The sequence below is a fragment of the Malurus melanocephalus genome, unplaced genomic scaffold (assembly GCF_030028575.1).
Source record: "Malurus melanocephalus ecotype Western Australia unplaced genomic scaffold, MMel_1.1 scaffold_399, whole genome shotgun sequence".
NCBI classification, from domain to species: domain Eukaryota; kingdom Metazoa; phylum Chordata; class Aves; order Passeriformes; family Maluridae; genus Malurus; species Malurus melanocephalus.
In genome coordinates this window covers 151,088-169,914 of record NW_026623631.1, presented here as the reverse complement: position 1 = coordinate 169,914, position 18,827 = coordinate 151,088, and the positions used below count along the sequence as shown (strand labels likewise).

At 41.5% G+C, this 18,827-nt stretch overlaps 1 protein-coding gene across 2 annotated transcripts in view; it reads left to right on the top strand.

Annotated features, from left to right (window-relative positions):
• Positions 1-18,827, top strand: part of SGCD (sarcoglycan delta) — a 291,805-nt gene that overhangs the window by 207,016 nt on the left and 65,962 nt on the right. For both annotated transcript variants that reach the window (XM_057379277.1, XM_057379276.1), the window contains one exon: positions 15,422-15,523. In XM_057379277.1, the coding sequence (XP_057235260.1) occupies positions 15,422-15,523 (102 nt within the window). The remainder of the gene's footprint in view (positions 1-15,421; positions 15,524-18,827) is intronic.

The window sequence follows — 18,827 nt, the reverse complement described above, 5'->3', positions numbered from 1 at the left end:
GTGAGTCCGTGATTCAGAAACAAAGAAACCTGCAGATACTTTTATATACGCTTTGTTTTAAGTATACTCCCAGAAAAAGCTGCCTATTTTAATGATTCATTTATCCTTCACCTGTTTTTCTTCTGTCTCTTCCATTCCTGTTGCCTGCCAGGGAGCCATTGGTCTGCTGAGGTGAGTTCAGGGCCCGTAGTGCCACCTCTGCCCCTTTCCCAATTAACACAGAAGACACCAAAACCAGATTTTTTTTTTCTCTGAATGACAAGGAGAGCTGCAAGCTGTTCTAGCAGCAGTTGGGTAGGCATCCACACACACACACGCATCAAAACCCAGTTTCACTTGTTCAGAAGTTGAGAACTTAAACAAGTTTTCAGTATTTTCAAAGCTTCTCTCTTGGCATGGGCTAGAGAATATTAGGAGGAAGTGGGTGCTTCTGATATCTTTGCTTTATTGATGGTGTGATAACATCTCCTGTGGGGCAGAGAGTTTTTCATGGGGTGAATGTTGGATGGGGAGCTGTTGGAATGGGATCCCTCCTCCCATCCTCAGCTCACAGCAGAAGCCTTAGAGGGCTCGTTGGATACAACTACTTTAAAAGTTCTCAGTGATTTATTTTTCATCTGATAGAAGTGTCCAGGAAGGGCTCCATTAGCATAAAGAAGAAATATTGAGTAGAAATACATTTGAATGGCATTTACCAGTTTTAAAAACATTTATTGCTGCAGCTTTGTCTTTGATCGGTGCTCTAATTCTTTTTTTCTGACCTTCAATGTGGAGTTTATGTTAAATTAAAAGAAAATTTTACATTAGTTCTTTCTTGAATGAAGTTGCACCCTAAGGACTTCTGTCTTCTTTTCAAATATTCTGAAGATGTTGATTACTTTATTTCTCTTAAATACATTTCAGTTTTGGAGAAGGATGCCAGCATACTACTCGTTCGCTGCTGTGCTTTATTATTAAAAAGCTTTAGTTTCTTGCTGTGATGATTGACTAAGGTCTTTGCCAATTGTTCCTCACTATTGTTTATCAGAATTACTGTAGTTTGTGAAAAGAAAGGCTTTGGCTATGCTGGGTTTCTGTTAGCAGGAGCAAAAAAAATCAAATCATGAATGGTAAGGTACTCATTTGGAAATTCTACTAAAAGGCCGTAAAAAAAAATGTTAAAACATTTGAAAATGAAGTGAAAATCCCCTGAAATTTACAAAAACACCTGTCATCACATGAGTATCATTCTGAGATAATCTGGTCCAATATAAACTGTTCTTTCCATCTAAATAAGTGGGTTAAGTTTAAAAAAGAAAGATGACACGGAACATCTTTGGCCAAGTGCAGTAACAAGAATAAGCAAGTGTGCTTTACTGTTATCACTCCAATTACCCTATATAGGARATTTGAAAAAATCCTAATAGGAAACAGTTTAAGCGTAGCTGTGAAGTTATTATTTCAAAAGTAGATGCAATCAGTTACCAACAATACCCAGTATGGCTTAATTAATGGCTGAAATACAGGAAATCTCCAGGGGATCTGTCTGCACTGGTGTTTAGGGACATATTATAACTCAAGGTAATTGAATAGCAATTAACTGGAGTTAATGAACATGCATTCTTGGGAAGACACACAACAGTTAATGGATCAGCCCAGAATGAACCAAAATTAAACACACACCCATTTGTTTTGCTGAACAAGCATYTACTGAAGGTCCACACTAGGATACATAAGGCCATTAATTAATTTGAATTAATAGGCATTCGTCTCCACTCCCATTCCAAGTGAWAGACACTCTGTAGATAATCCAAGGACAGCTGTTGATGTTTCATGGCTGTGCCAATTAAAGATATCACCCCTATTAACCATGGCACAAGCTTTTGTTAACTGTGGGGTCTTTAAAACAATKTGAGCAATAAACAGGAGTGTGAAGTCTATGAGGTGGAATTCATGATTAGAGAACTAATTGTACTAAATTGGAGACTGGCTTTCACCAAGATTTCAGGCAGTGGGGAGGAGAAAGGGCATTTCAGCATTGCCATGCCCATCCTCCCCTTWCCCATCAGCTTCTTCCAGAGGTGAATATTTGGATACAGGCAGCAGTTAACCAGAGAGMCAGGATCTGCATCTATCAGCTGAAGGAGAAACTGATTGCCAAATGTTTTCTTTTTGTTCTGAAAATAAAAGGCTGTTTTATGCAAAATTCCTTTGGTGATTATAAGGACAGATAAGATGTTTCTTGGAACTCGAGGAACACAAATATTTGAATGCATTCCCAAATGCAGCTAGGAGCCAAAACATGGAGAGCCCACAGATTTAAATGACTCTTTCGGAAAGATTTATAGAGAGCTTAACAAGACACTAATAATTTCAATACATTTCAAAAGCCAGAGGAAAATGTAAAAAGTAAATATATACGTAAGTTGTTTGCGTTATCCAAAAGTTAAGTAAACAAGATTGTATTTTTCAGTGATTTAGGAATCTGTGCCTTACTCTGACAAACAAGAAATTATTYAGAAAGCCAGCATAAGATCCAGCAGAAAAATAAAGATTAAAGATTAGATACTATGCAGGCAAAGAAATTACTTTTGATGATAATAGCAAAGAGGAGTTCGTTCAGCATAAATGAGAAACTGCTGCAAGATTCCTCTCAAAKTCTGGTGAAAGCCCACGCTGGCCTTGTTTGTTCAGTGATGGCTGCAATTGCTCTTTGTAGCCTTTTTTAAGTAAAATGTGATTTCACAGGAAAAGGACCCAGATAATGAAAAAATGTCAAGGGTCCTGTGGGATATGAAACACCAAGGGCTTGTGTGGGTAAATTTGTCCCGTGCAGCGCAGGCAGCAAAGTTTTGTTGAAGGTGATTTGGGTGTTCCTTGCACACCCTTGGTACTTTAACCTGTTTGAAATGGGCTAAACCTCCAAAAGAAACTCTAGGATGAATTAACGCAATTAATGTGTTTCATTTCAGCTGCCTGCACATCATTCAGGGAGCTGTCTTGAAAGAGACAAATTAATTACTAATTAGAATTTTATACCCTGCTATTTTCTCTATTTACTGATGTTACTTTCCAACGCTTTTCCAGAAATACTCAGTCTGATATTTAACAAGCGAAACTATTATTATCTTAAATTACATAAGATTTTCTTCCCTCGTGGTTGTGATAGAGAAGGATGAAAGTTAAAAAAAAAAAAATTCTTTAGCAGGACTTGAACAAACTCATTGCAGAATTTTGTAGTAGATGTGGAAGAATTGGCCAAGCTGAGGCAGAAAAAAAAAATATTGAGATCAGAGAAATGCTGAATGAGGGATGATGTTTGAGTCAGAGAGATTATTTTTTTGGCTTTGCGTAGCTTTATTGTAAATTTCATTATTTCTGTGATATATTTGCCCTAGACACATCAATAAGCTTTGAAAGTACAGGTTGTTAATGAGTTTGCAGCCAAATCCCAATTTTCTTTCTGTTTATTTTTTTGAGTAGCAGAAATACTCCCTGTGTCTATATAATTAGTGTTTGAATGTTTGTTTTCCTTCAGTAGAGTCTGCCTTTTGAGATATTCCTTTGGTTCTTTCATCATTTCASAAAAATTAAAATTCTGCCCAAAATAACTCGAAATATCCTTCAGTTATATACAGAGGATTTGCAGCTCCAAAACAGATCTTTTCAAGCTTACTCTTAAAAAAAGTCTTTCAAGTTACAAAGACTTCCATAAGATTTGTGGGGGGTTTTTTTCTCTTCTTTTTCTTCAATTTTGGAAAGTATGGTGCATACCATTAGGAAATACTTATTTCAATTTTTCTTTTGACAGAAATACCCCATGTTTAGGGAATGTCTTCCATTTTAACAAATTCTAGGGCTTCTGACAAGGCCATGCAACATTTTGACCCGCAGCATTTGGTAACAAATGTTGGAAATTAACATTATGATATAATATCTCAAAGCATTAGAAGAATAAACATGGTTTTCTTAGGAATGTCTCCTACAGCCTAGAGAAACTTGGAACACTAATTGAAGTAAGATTTTTCTGTCATACATTTCATAATTTAGAAATTGTTTGATAAAGCAGACAACATCCCATAGGAATGCATTCTGGTGAGCTGATCCCATTCCCCAGGTTAGATATTTATTGCCCRTTTTAGGTATTTTTCAAGGGTTTTSTAGAGAAACACTGCATTGCACTGATTGCCAAGACTGCTCATGTCTTTAAGGCCTCACCAACAGCTGAAAGGAAGAAGCTGGACTTTTTTTTCTTGAATAAACCTTGAGTGAGAAAATAGCCATGATATGTAGCCRTAACTATAAACTATACATTTTCTACAGTGTCAACAAAGACTGRAAATAACCAATTAAGAGTAATTAACACTTGCACTGGTACCTCTGCCTYGATAACAAGTCACTGACCACATTTAGCATAGTCACTCTAATTAATAGTCCCTTTGAGGAAAGATATTTATAGGTGCAGTGTTTTACCCAAGCATGTAAGGGCTTCACGAGGTATCCRACAGCTGGCATTGAGTAATACATTCAAAAGCATATCCCCAGTAATCCATCTCAATTCCTGCTTTATTACCTTTGCAGCTYTCTAGCACTTCTGTCAATAAGATAYTGCTTCTGSCTGTTCAACTTYATTCTTGCATTAATATCCCAAATTTATCATAGGGTTCTAAATTTCCTCTGGTCACCAGAATGTCCCATTGAGCCATTTAAGCTCCCTGAAACGATGCTCTTTATTGGTAGCCTGGGAAAAATATTTTTTTTTGCCCTCTATCCCTGAGTGTTTTGAGATTAAATTCACTAAYGTTGTCAAGTAGGTCAGTGAGGAAAGCTGAAACAAGAGAGAGAAATGTTATTTAGGATTTAGGTGGATGGGAAGGGGAGCAGGGGACAGTGGTGCCGAGCTCCAGTCCTGTTGTCACAGCTGTGTCTGCAGAGGTGCAGAGAGGGACTGAAATCTCATTGCTCACCAAAGGAMAGCCAAAGGGAAATACAAGTGTCAGCCTCAGCATGTTTTGCTCTGTGCTTTTTGTTCTTTTAATGGATAAAAGTTCCTTTTCCAGCAGTTTTGGTCCCTAACCAAGTGCAGCCGTTGGCGATTACGTGTCATTATCCCCCAGCGGTCCTTTTTTTTTTTTTTTGGAAAGAAAAATCTTATCCAGGCCGTAACAAGTACAGGCTGCCAAAAYGGCCAAAAAGCTGTAAGAAAAGTTGAGGTTGCCTTCCAAGCCCTGTCTGGAGGATGATGAAGAGCTGAGTCACCTCTTGCTGCCTCTGAGCCAGCCCCTCTCTGCCTGTGGAGAGCCATGTGGAGGAACATCCCAGTGACCCCAACCCAGCAGCACTGGCTGACCAAAAGCATTTCACCAARTTCATTATTTTAATGTTAATTTAATGTAATTTTAATTTAGCCTGATGCTGTCTCCCATCTCCCTGCCTGCAAGCACACCAAGCCCTGGGCAGCCGCTCCCTGTGAGGGCTGCATCCTCCTCCTGGGATGGTTTTGTTTATTTTCTTCACAAAAGTCCCAGGGACCGTAACCAGGGGCTTCTACCAAAGCTTGCAGACACCCATTGGAGGACACAACGTGTTTAAATTGTTGGCATTGTGCTCTGCTGGCCCTTGCTCATCCTGCCAGCCTGGAGGGAGGGAGGGAGCATCACTCCTGACTCACAGAGYGTTGCTGCAAGACTGTGCCCAGGAGCAGCTGGTGTCCAAAATGCATCTATCTGGTCTGCAGGAGGGTTCAGAGGTGTTTCAGATTGGATTAGTATTATTTACTAATAATAATTATTTATTTCAAAAATAAATTTGAAATTTAYTTCARAAGATTTAGTGATTTAAATCATCTYGGTGCTGGTGGAAAAGGTTTTTGAAGCTGAGGTGAGGTTTCACGTAGTGGATAAATTAATAACTAACTGTGTGTGTTGTGAGTCACTGCTTTTGTTTCTGCTGGTTTCAAAAAGGAGCAGAATAGGGAAATGCTAATATCCCCAAAAAAAGGCATCTTTCTGTAATGATGGACACCAGAGCTGTGCTCTCTAAAGGCCAAGTGAAGTAAGAGCAAAGACTTTCCTGTGGCTTTAAGACCCTCTGTTTTAAAAAAGTAGTTTAAAAAGCTGCTGTCTCTTGCTCTGTTGTCACTTGCTGATGCCAGCTGTATATTTTTGCATGTGATTTTTGGCTATTTCAGGTAACCACCTGACTTCCACACACTTAATATTGTATTCCTGAATTCAAGAGAATCTCTTGGCATCCGGCAAAGGTCCCCAATGACTCAGTAAACACCCACTCAATAAATAATTTTAAATAAAAGGAACCCCACACATGAGTTCTGGATACAAAAAAAAAAAAAAAATCCTTATTGCCTTTATTTTCCTCAGAAAGCAAACAGTGGGAAAATTATCTCAGTGTTGCTTTGCAAATGTATGAACCACCACGATGATAATTTTGGACATTGCATCAGGAGGTGCTGTATTGCAGGAGGCTTCTGGATTTGGGTTGATGATGAGCAAGTTCCTGGTTCCCTCGCTGTAAAATCATCCTTGGTTTTAGTCTAGTAACCACTTCTGAACGTGTATCACAAAGTTGTGAAGAAAACAAGGCATAATGCACCTTCTGGCAAGGAGGCAGAGGAAWGCAAACTGCAGGGAGATGGCAGAGTCGCTGGAGTCTGAGTTACTGGCATTTGGGAGTTGCTAAAATTACCCTGTTGTTTCTGATGATCAGGTATTTATAGTTTCTCAGCTGCAGCRCTGTCACACAGCAGGGTGGGAGGGAGAAGCCTCAGCACCGCTTCCCTCGGCTCAGATTTCTCCTGTGACTCTCCATGGATGCCCAGCTTTGTGCCTCAGTTTCCCCTTTGAGGGGAACCTGCTCTAGTGGGAGGTGTCAGGGCTGAAATGAGGYRGTCTTTAGGATCCCTTCCAACCCAAACCATTCTTCCAATCTGTGATTTCCTCCTGCTGTTCTAAGGCCAGTGTAAWCTGATGGAGCTGTTTGGAATCCACAGATGCTCTCCACAGATCAGATCTCATTCTTTGCCCACCATTTGTGATGGTGAGGGACCCTAAACATGCTCATGTATTTTCCTCTATGAATCATTATTTACTAGCAATTGTTCAAAAAGCAGTRGAAGCAATGTACTTATTTCAGCCTCTCTGGGAGCAGCACTTTCAGTTCTCTCATTTCTCTGCTGTCCCCAGGGCCTCCCTTGCTAAAAACAATGTCATAGACACACTGTAGATAAGTCTGGAAGACAGTTTAAATTATTTTTCAGTATATTCTGATAGCGAAAGAGCAAAATAATTTTTTTTTTTTTKTGACAAATACAGCTAGAAAATTCAGTAGCAGTTCTTTGGCCATGAGAGCAGTTTCTTAACAATGGGAATGTGGAGTCCTCTTTAGAAAAGAGAATTTGGTTTTAAAGGAAATTCTCTATGCCCACCTGTGCACATAGATTGAAGGTGCTTAATCTCCTATCTCGTACTGAAAGTATGAGTCTCGATTAAAAAAAACCAGATCTTTAAAATAATCCCTGATGTCACTCTATGTTGGAATATAGTTGGAACAACATTTTTTAAATACACTTCTTTTCATGATACCTGTTTACTGGTTTGCCTGGCAACCCCTTTGTTTTCTGTTTGAGTCCTGCTGCACTTCTAGTGCACTTTGCACTGACCTGCAGGTTTATTGCAGCATCAATAGGCAACCAGAAAAGATGCCCAAGTCACCTTGGAGGGGCTCCACAGCAGCTGGTAAGCAGCACTTCCAGGGAGTGRTTTGGGTTCTGGATGGACCYTTTTGCCCTTTTCTCTCCCCTGACTGCAGGGGTGRCATGGGGTGATTATTTTCAAGGGCAGGCTCATCAGCTAAATGCCTGATATTGGCTGAGTGGGGGCTCGAATGTGATTAAGAGAAAATATTCCTCTCTGCCCACCCTGGCTTCTCCTGGTTTTTGGAAACAGAGAAAATAGTGGAGGAGTGTAAATGAAGAACTGAAAATACACATTCACATCATGATTGTCCCCTGTTTGCAGGCTGGGGCTGCCACAGCAGTGAGTTCATCACACGGGTGGGGTTGGGGAAGGTCAGTGAACCCCCTAAATCCATCTGCTGCCATGGCATCATCAGATGTGCCTTAGGGATGGGACTGGGGAGAGTGGTCACAGCCCTGCTGGGTCCCTTTCTACCCGTGCTTTGTTCTCTTGGGTGTTGTGTGGATATCTTGGACAGGATTGAAACCAGAACATGTTTTCATGGGCCTCATTTCTTCACCCAGACCTGGTGTTATGCTCTAATTAATRCCCCTGAGTTGTTTTGGCATGTTCCCATCAGACAAAAATGACCCAATAATTGGCCCCATTTCTGAGAGCTCACCTTCAGACACRCCACAGGAGACCTGGTACTTTCCTCTTCACTGTCAGGCCTTAATCTTTATCTTCACTGCTGGCTGGGGGAACTGCTAAATGCTCTATTAGTCAGAAAAACCTTAGTTCAGAGTGTAAGGACAGAAACAAAACGGAGCCACTAAGATAAAGGAAAAAAAAAAAAAAAAAAAGCTTCCTTCTCCCTGGAAACTTCTCCCAGCAGTGTCAAGATGAGTGAGTCCAATCAGCCTTGGTGTGACTTGGAGTGGCGATGCTACAGAGGACTTTGTGTCCAAGATTTTTATAGTCTGAAAAATGAAGTGTTTGTTCTGTCTTTCACTTGGTGATTGACAGATTATCATAGTTWAGGAGCATTAGGCCATAATTTTTAAGAACTGTTTCTGTACCCTCTGCATCATTTCTGTGCTGGTTTTATTATTAAATCACTGCACTGGAAGACTTCTTGTTCCTGCAAGTATAAAAATCTTTTTTTTCCCACTTTGGAGAGAGCAGAAATTTCTGCAGGATGGGACTTTTCCCTTTTAGTTAGCATAATTATGGTAATAAGCTAGACTAAAAAAGATGGAGAATTCAAGGGACACATTTGGAATATACAATGATGATAAGATGTGAAACCTTACTATTTGTGCTGGAGCAAAAAAGCAGAAAARTGCTCAAGAGAACGTGGCTCATTTTTTAATGCTGCAGTGCCAAAGTGCTGTGTAACAAGGAGCTGGAGGAGTGAAAGCCAAGTTTCCATCTTTTCCCTGCTGTATCGATGGAAAGGGAAATTATTACCCTGGAGAGGAATTCTGCACACGATGGTTGGGCTGCAGTAACAACACTGGGATTCATAATCATTTCCCCAGAAGGTCTGCTAATCTTTTTCCCTGCAAAATGTACTCTCAGATGGGGGTGGCTTAATTCATAGAAATCCTGGGTTTGTGGTACCACACCTGACCATACTTTGAATAAACTCACTAGCACTTTGCTTTGGAAAGAAACACCTCCTGCCTAGAGTAATTCCAGCACTGTGCAGTAAATCCAGAGCTGAGCTTTCTTCAAGCTCTGGCTGAAGGATTTGTTTAGAAATTGTTCCAATASTAGTTTGGAATTGTTTCAGTGGCTGAGATTTAGTTGCTTTGGTGAGTTGTAACTTACTTGAAACAGTAATTGGAAAACCACATTTGAGCTGTTCTTCCTGCTCATTAAGACTTTTCTACWTAACTTCCACTAAAGCAAATTTATCAGTGTCTTTTGCCTTCCATGGGAGCTTCATGGGGCTCTTTGAGTAACTTTCCTCATAAATGGTGTTGGCTCTGGGGGGCAGCTGGGCAGTGTGGAGGGAGCAGGCAGAGGGGAAGGGTGCTGTGGGAATGGAAATCATCCCCAGTGCCATSCTGGCATGTGAGCCTGATGGGAATGAAGCCAGGATGTTCTCCATCAAATCTCATTGCTGTGACCAAGATGTCCTTGCAGTTCTTGCTCTCATCCCATTGTATCCTCTCTTCTCGTTTTCTACCTCTGTTTCTGCAGCCACACAGAGGAGCTCCCAAATCCAGAGGTTACCATGGGAAAGGAAAGGGTCTGAGCTTTGGGCTTTGTTTGGGCTGAATTTCCCATTGACCATCATGGTCTGCAGGCGATTTCCTCCACTTGCACAAAGGTCCTTCATAAACTAGCAATCCCCTGACTTTCCTGTAGCTGTCACAAACAACTTCATCCCTGTGGAAGGAACTAAAAGTGCCTAGAGAGCTCACACAACCCCAATATCAGCCTCCAGGAGTCCTTTCCCAGTGGGTGACTCTCACAACTGGCCTGTTTTCGTTCTGCTCTGTCTCCTGTGACTGATGACTGCAGCACCAGGGATTATTTAGAGGTGTCTCCCCACWGGCTGTCACGAGGTTCTGGATGGAGCCTTCTGCAGGGAGCAGTGAGTGAGCTGATTGCTGCTCTTGCCATTTATAATGTTGTTTTAGTGCASCAAATAGCTGCAGAATTGTAGCTGTGCTTCATCAGTGTCTGGCTCCTTCCCTGGAGAGGGATTTGCACCGTGCTGCAGTGATCCAAGGGGTCACCTTCCTTCACCCCCTGAGCTCTCAGCATAGCTTTTCTGCCCTGTGCCTGTCACCTTTAAAGGCAAATGCTACCAGCAGGACATCAGACAGGAACATCTGAGATCAGTCAACAGAGGGAGATGATTCCAGTTGAACAGGAAAACTCATAGTGCAAAATCCTGGCTCTGTGCACTCAGGGATACGATGGATTATACTGTGCAATGCTAGGTTGACTTGGTTTTCTGCTGTCCACACAAACCTGAGTGTGTACAGGAGGTCTCAAAGGTCTTGTGCCAGAGGAAAAAGTTTTCACACATTGTCTCCTTCCSTTGGAGTTTGTTGCTCTGGACCATGCTGTGTACCAAATTATCTTTATAGTTCTGGTGCTGCTGGTAGGTGGCTTCCCTAGGAAAATATTGCTGCTGATCCACAGCTGGATACTGGGATCCTTATTAAGATGACAAATTAGCTGAGGAAAATGAGGAGAAGGAGGGAGGGAGATGCAATTAGAACAAGTTTGAGGCTGTGAAGAACTGGCAACGATGTGTTCTGTACAGACTTTCCTTGAAACTGTGGAATCTGGAAATATTTAATGTCAAGTCAGAGAGAAAAAGAACAGCACAGATATCTTCCCCAGGAGGATAAAAAAAAACAAAAAAACAAACAAACCCGGTCACTTGCCTTTGCTGAGGGWTTTTTCCTCCCTTTGGATGTATTGAGCTGTGTAATAACTTGCACATATCTGGAAGGGATGCAGAGCACAGCAATCAATAATACAAGAAACGATAATCAGGTGTTTGAGCCACCTGACACGAGCGCTCTCCAAAGATAATTCTCTCCCACAGGACATCGCCGAACATAACTTCAGTTTATTCCCAGCAAAAAAAAATAAATGCTTGCTCGCTGTGCAGAGACAAACCCTGCCAACAGTTTTCTTGCTGAAAACTGGGAAAGGGATGGTGGAGCAGGGAGAACCATGAGGAAACACCCACTGGAGCTGGTGGTGGCCAGCAGACAGCTGGAGCAATCTGTCACCCGTCACCAGTGTCCTTAAAATCCTTAGAAACACCTCAATAAAAAGGAAATTTGCCTCTATGTTCAGCAGTGTGAGGAGAACAGAGGGAGCCCAGAAGAGTCTGGGGCTGCATTTCTCATGTGTAAAGGACAAAGGACCCTGGCACCAAGGGACACAGTGAATGTGTGTCACCATCACTGGTTCTTGAGCAGGTTAAGCTGCAGTGTGAGCCCAGCCTGGTCTCATAAAGCTGCCCATGAATGAGACAGCACTGAAAATTCCCTGTCTCTGTGTGGAATCAATCCAGAGCAGTGCAGCCAGTGCATTCCAGGTATTTATTGGAGGATTTCAGAAAAGTTTGAGTTGGGAATGACCTTAAAGACCATTGTGTTTCACCCTCTGCCATGGTCAGGGACATCTTCCACTATCCCAGGGTGCTCCAAACCCCATCCAGCCTGGCCTTAGTCACTGCCAGGGATTCACAGCTTCTTTGGGCACCCTGTGCCAGGGCCTCAYCACCCTCACAGAGAAGAATTTCTTCCTAATATCTAATCTAAACCTACTCTCTCAGTTTAAAGCCTTTTCTAAAGCAGTTACATGTCTCTGATTAGTGTGGCTGGTTTTTTTTTTTTGTATTAACTGGATCTCTATGCTAACAGCCTTGCAATTAAGAAAAAAATAAAGTAACCAGAACTGTTAAAAAGTAAAACAAGCAGAAACTGGGTTTTAGCCACTTGCAGAGCCACATTGCCAACCAAAAGGCAGAGAGGAGCTTTGGTGATCAGACACCATCAATGCTGAGCTCTTCCCCTAACTGTAATACCATCATTCATAATTGGCTGTAAAGATGAGGTGTTTCTCAAGCTACCAAAATGCCAAATTCCTTTTTTATTCAGCATCACCAAAATKACATTTATGTTATTCAGGATTGCCATCCCCTTTGAACCCAGAGCAGTCAGCAAYAGCACAGAAATTTTTATGCCTGTCTAGTACAAGGCACTGCATAAAAAGAGAGAGGGCATAAATGATGTAATTGATGTGAAAGTTTTTGCCCTGCCCTCCCAAAAAGCAGAAAAATTCAAAGCAGGTGGGGATGGAAAGTTCCTAACTCTGWGCCTCCTGTTTGGAGCTTTCCTCCTGGGAGCTCCCACAAAGCTGGCTTGTGCCTGCACTATAGACTCATTCACTCTGCTGAGGAGTCWATTAATAAAAAGGAGAGAAACAATGATTTTCAGATGGCAGAGTATCAAATAATCAATACTTATTCACAAGCAGAAGAGTGGCAGATAGGGATATATACCAATCACAGACACAATGTTTAATAAAACATCTCAGTCTTTGTCACTCTAGGCAGTTTTCTGCTACATTTTATAGGTCACAGTCCATGAAATTTCATAGGAACTTTCATATCTGTTCTCTGTAGCAGAATATGACATTTATTTGTTATTAAACCATATAATTTAGGGAGGATGAAGGTACTTTATCCAAAGCAGCATGTGAAGTAGTCTTTCCAACAATGATCTCTCTCTAATGTATCTGTATTTTGGGACCTCTGTATAATCCTGTGAGCTCCTTATCTTTTTTTCTAATGGGAAATAATAGATGAATATCATTTTATAGTGATTGTATGATCAGAGGCCAAGATACTTGTTAAACTCAGGGTACAACCTTTGCTTGTTTTTTCCACTGCTGACCCAGACTGTCACCACAGAAAGTTGCCAGCTTTAATCATCAGAAACATGAACAGCAGAGAGTTAATTGTGATAAGTCAGTGCTAAGCAGGGAAGTTGAGAGAGGATATGTTCTGATGGGGGCAGCTTTTATGGATTTTGGCAGCTTCAGGAGGAGGGAAAGGTGAGTGGGGATTGGAGGCTGAAAAGGATCAAAGACTGGGAACAAATCATGGGGAAGTGCCTCTTTTTCTCCAGTCCAGTGGCTTGTAAGAGAATACACCTATTTGAATCAATGTTTTGGTTGTAGTCCGCTGTCCCATAGGGCTGATACCTCTTTTGGGATGTTGAGACCTGCTGGCTGTCAGCTAAATGGCCCATATGTATGTTTTTCATRTGTAAAAATCCTTTGGACCACGCTTGGGAGACAGAGGGTGAAGGAGAGAAAGAGAAACGTGTAAGAGAGAAGCAGGGTGTAATTCTGCAACTGTGTCATTACTCTCAATAGGACATAGTTGTGAGCCACTGAAATTCCTGTTTTGCCACAACTTCAATGGTGGCTTAAAAAGTCCCTTTTTATCCCTGGGTCCATGTTACTGGGAAAGTATTGCCCCTGGAGGAGTCAGCATCGATAATCCACGGTGMTGGTCCTTCTTGCAGCTCTCTGGGGCACACAGCACCTTGCCTGACCTGCAATTTCTCTTAATAAAACCAGAAAAGACACTGCTATGTGAAAGCCCTCAGGGCTTGTAACCTTACTGAAATAATCTATTTTGGGGAAAAAAAAAAAAAATTGTGGCGTTTTTTTAGCAGCCCAAACCATGTGAGGGTCTGCAGATAGCTGTAATAATTCCTGCTCACTGGAATTGCAGAGCATACTGCTATCAACATTTAATCTGGGCTTTTTGGTGCATAATCATATTTCACTCATTTTCCTCCATCCTTTTGCTTGAGATAAATGAACCCCTTCTGTGCCACCACCAACCCAGAATTCATAGRCCAATATTTTACAGCCAGGCCAACGAATGTAGCCAGTTTGGGCATTTTATGGCCCATCTCTCATTCCCTCCCTGTGATCAGCAGCATTTCCAGCATCTGTCTCTCAAATTTGCCTACAGCCTTCAGTTCAAAAAGAGATGACAGCGGTCACTTTGTCAGCCAGCATCACCTTTGTTCCTAAGACACCAGGCTCTGGCAAGAACAATCTTGACTTGGCAGGGAATTACCTGGGAATGGCATTTCTTGGAACGGGAGAGCCTTTGGCAAGTGGCCAGCATTGCCACTGAGCCATGCCCTGCCTCTGATTTTTATCCCTCCAAATTCAGGCCTTTTGGCAGCAGTTCATGGAAATCTGTCTGGGTGAGCCACTCACTTGGAGAGGCACTGATGCCTCGTCTGGGGCTGGAGGTGCTGGAGAGGAAAAGGAAACAAACAGATGGGTTTTGTTTTTGCAGCTGGCTTGGAAAGCATGCAAGATATAGATCCAAATCCACGTGGTTTTCCTGGTCTACTCTTGTTCTTAAGCCTTCTACTCAAGKGCTTTCACCTTTCCTATAAACATCCCTGAAATAGCTGTGGGTTAGGCACAGAGCTGTTAGTGTTACTCTCCAATCCTGGTGATTTCAGTCAGTTTTTTGCTGAAAGGTGTTCTTCAAACTATCTTTTTCTCAGGAAAAAAAAAAAAAAACAGTTTACCTCAATCCTTGCAAATTTCAACAATCACCCTGAGTCTTAGAAATAATACCTTGCATTTTATGTGATTTTGATTATACATCTACCTGTGCAATTCCCTACCCAYACTGTGTTCCTTACACACCCTTTCTAAGCAATTCCAGCCTAAATGAAGCTAAATCCTTCATCTTAATGAAAGTTAGAACTCTCACGTGCCAGAGATGAAATATATTTTGATACAGTTCTGCTCAGTGCTAGTGTGTCTGTACAGATACTAATCACACATTCTTTACAGGGATTTGCTGTGAATGAGCAGATATATTATTATATTATTATATTATCCAGGCAGGCAGTGAATATTACAGTGAATAGTTTCCTGTTAACACAGAGCATCGCTGCCTCTCTGTGACTAGAGAATGACTTAGCTTAAAGGAACATCTTTCATCTGTGTAAATGGTTTACTGGGGGGCATTGCAAAGAGTTCTGAATAGAATTTTTTTTCCACAGAAACAGAGCTACAAGGATGACACAAGTAATTGCATTCTATAGTGCCTCCCAGTGCTATGCATGTTTTTTTGAATGGGAAAAAAAAAACAACTCCTGTTGGAAGCCTTGTGARTTTAGTAATTGTAACTAATAGGGTTGTTTCTTTTTGCCTTTTAGGATGGAATGGGGAACCTGAGGATCACAGAAAAGGGTCTGAAGCTTGAAGGAGATTCAGAGTTCTTGAAACCTCTCTACGCCAAAGAAATCCGATCAAGACCAGTAAGTTTTTGGGAAAAGAATAATCTTGTTTCTGTAGCCCTAACACAAGCCATGAATTGTCAGGGTGCTGTAGTTATTGGATAAATTGGTTTGGCCATTTGCCTCTCTATGCAGATACAATTTGGGGAACGAGGCAGTGGGTGCCCTTTGAGGGTTTCACCTGGACTCTGTGTCCTCTGGGCAGTCCCAAAGCTGATACCCATGGCTCTGGTTTGTGTAAGCCACAGTTAAAACACTTCCAGAACCTCTGAAGTTTCCCACTCTTCTTGCTTTCTTTTGAGAGAAATCCTAAACAGCCCCCAGCTGAAGAACCTGTTATTTCCAAGGCAGAGGGGTGGCTGGCAGTTCTGAAACCCAGCTCTTTTTAAACCAGTTCCAGCTTTTCTGGATAGCAGAGGTGGTGCCTTGGCACAAGGGCCTGATCTGTTGTTCATTAGCACAATGAACTGAGCAGGGTTACCTGCTCAGTCCCATTTCATGTTGGTTTAAAATTATGTGTAGTTAAAATTCAATGCTGCTAAGAGTGACTGCTTGACAAAAGTGGCAGGAATGTTAACTACTGAAAATGAGAAAGAACCCGAGTGTGATTGAAGTAACATTTTCATAGCAGCACTTGGTTGGCTGTTGGTGACTTTTGCTCTCTCTCCTGCAATCCTCTGTGYCCTGAGCAGCTTTAAAATTACTGAAACAACTACAGAGAGTTTCCAGGATCCGTGTCAGAAGATATCATCTGTCTTGTTTCCTGATCTAAAGTGTTCATTTGAGTCAGATACCAACCTTCCCTTTTGATAACAGTGGCAGATAGCTAATTAAATAAACCTAACATCCTTTTATCTTAGCATTTCAGCGCCCTTGTAGAAATTGGAACTTGGAGCATAATGAACAAAACAGCCAATACGAAATCCCATTTAATTATTGAAGGTTGTAACCTCTGTAAGATGGCTAGRAATTGATTTGAACAAGCATAATCATTCAGGAAGAAAACTTAATAAGAAAACCTTCATATCTATAAATGCTTCCAGCCCTGAATTAAAACTGAACCTGTAAAACCTTACATATCATACACCTTTTAACATAAAATACGTGAGAACCAGGTGCAGCAGTTGGTTTGATAAATAGACTGACAAATTGCTACCTACATTTCTTTTTCTCCAGTTACATTGATGGGAATAATATTTGATTGCTAAGAGAGGTGAGAACTACTTCTTGCTACYGGGGAGTTTACTGTTTTCATATTACCATATTGATCTACATTTTAATACATCAGGGGGTACAAAGGTGTCCCTTTGCTGAGGCTGTGAAACCAATTTCCCCACCATTGACAGATTACTGAATGCAAGGAACAAGAGCTGTAAGAAAAGGCCTGTGTGTGTTCCTTGCTTTATCCCCATCCAGGATTTTTTTTTTTGCTGTGAGCTGGAGGAGGATCCAGCTGCCACCAGGAGATCTGATCCACAGCCTGGAGAGCTGGAGCTGCCCTGCTGGCTTCAGCAGATAGCCCTGGAAACTGTATGAGCCATAGAGTTACACAAAATGCATATTGTTCCTCTGGCTTTGGGAATAACCTGGGGTAGCCTGTGCTGGCTTTCAGGTTGCTCGTGGTAGCCCTGGAATTATTTTTGGCCTTGGAGCAACAGGAGGGATCTCACTGTGTTCAGATAACTTCTGCTTTCTTGTGCTGTGTGTGAATTTGGCCTCTTGAAAGCAAATGGAAGAGCTGCAGTCAATCAAAGGATTATACTTACAGAATATTTTAAAATATTGTAAATAATCAACACTTGATCTTTTTAAAGAGCAATAGTATGACCCAGTGCTGTCTTGGAGGGAAGCACGGTAGCAGTTCCTGAATCTGATGAACTTTGTTAAATTAAAGTGCCAAACTCAGCGCTCAGTAACAGATGAACATCCATGCTAATTCTGTAGTGATCTTCTCTGGGTTTTCAGAAGTGCATAGTGCAGCTTTAAATATGTGAGAAGTAACAGAAACCATAGCAAAGAGCATCCCAGAAATAATGTGACAGAATACAATTTTTCATATGTTTAATTAAACAACCTAAGAGTTATATACAGTAATAAATAATGGTTTCATATAAACTCCGAAGAGTTTCAGATTGTGGCAATTTGTAGAATAATTTAATTTTTTTTTTTTTTAAACTAACATTTCAGTATTGTTCTGTGTAGTGGATGAGGGTGCATTGCTGCTGCCTGGAAAGGGCACAGAAAAATCACTTTTTGTGTAAATGGCTGCAGTCCCCTGCCCTCTGTGCCCTGGGTTTTCCCATTTGTGTGTCTCTGTGGTGCTGTTCCCCATGCTGCATTGCTGCAGAGCTGGGCAATCCCTGCCAAAACATCTCCAAAATGGGAATTGTGATTATTCTTGAAAGGCTGAATTTGTCACTGGTGCCTCTTCTTCTCTGCTGCATCTCTTGAATCCCAGGAAGTTGGTAATTAAAATTACAAACAGACTTGCTTTCCTCGGAGCTGTGCCTTCTGTTTAAATGATAGTTTTGGATCTCTACTTAAAAGTGGATTTCTTTGTCAAATTGATTTGGCTGGGAGGGAAGATCAAGGGTTGGAGAGGAGGAAAAGCCCTCAAATGTCATCTCGAGGGACTGGCTGGATGGAAACCTCTAAACTTCTGTAGTTTGTGCCTTAAAGTGCCCTGGTAGGTACTGCTCCCTTCATCTTATAGACACAGGAGCTGCACTTAGATGTGCTTCTTGTTGCAAACGAAAATGTTAGCAGAAGGATTGGATGGATGTGGTTCAGTACCAGGCTGGAGAAATCACTGACATGGACTGATTTATTAAAGCTGCTTCCAACCAGTTTGTTCTACATCTGACACCCCCCAGATTTTCTTTCTTTTTCCCTCATCCACTGGAGAGTGACCCCCCAAACTCTTGATTTTATATGGAGATGATGATCTGTGTTCCTGGCATTTCCCATCCTAGTCCTCGCTCAGTAATACTGCATTTTTAGTATGGGKTAGGACCCTGTTTTCAAGCATCAGAACTTGCAAATAACCTTGTTATTTTAKCAGCCTAAAGTTTACSTGGAGGTTAATGAGCTGGTGGTAGCAGTGTTTGCACCCTTGTAGCCTGGTTTTAAAGAAAAGAGAGAGATGGGTTCCCTTYTCCAGGAGTGTTGGGAGCATCCTGAGCTCCCAGCTGAACATATTGCACACCAAACAGTGTTTTCCATGGCACTTGCATGGAACACCAGCATCTTGCTGCCTTTAATTAAGAAGATAACTGGACCATGAAGTATTGCCTGTGTAAATAAAAGTGATTTGTCCTTAGTCAGG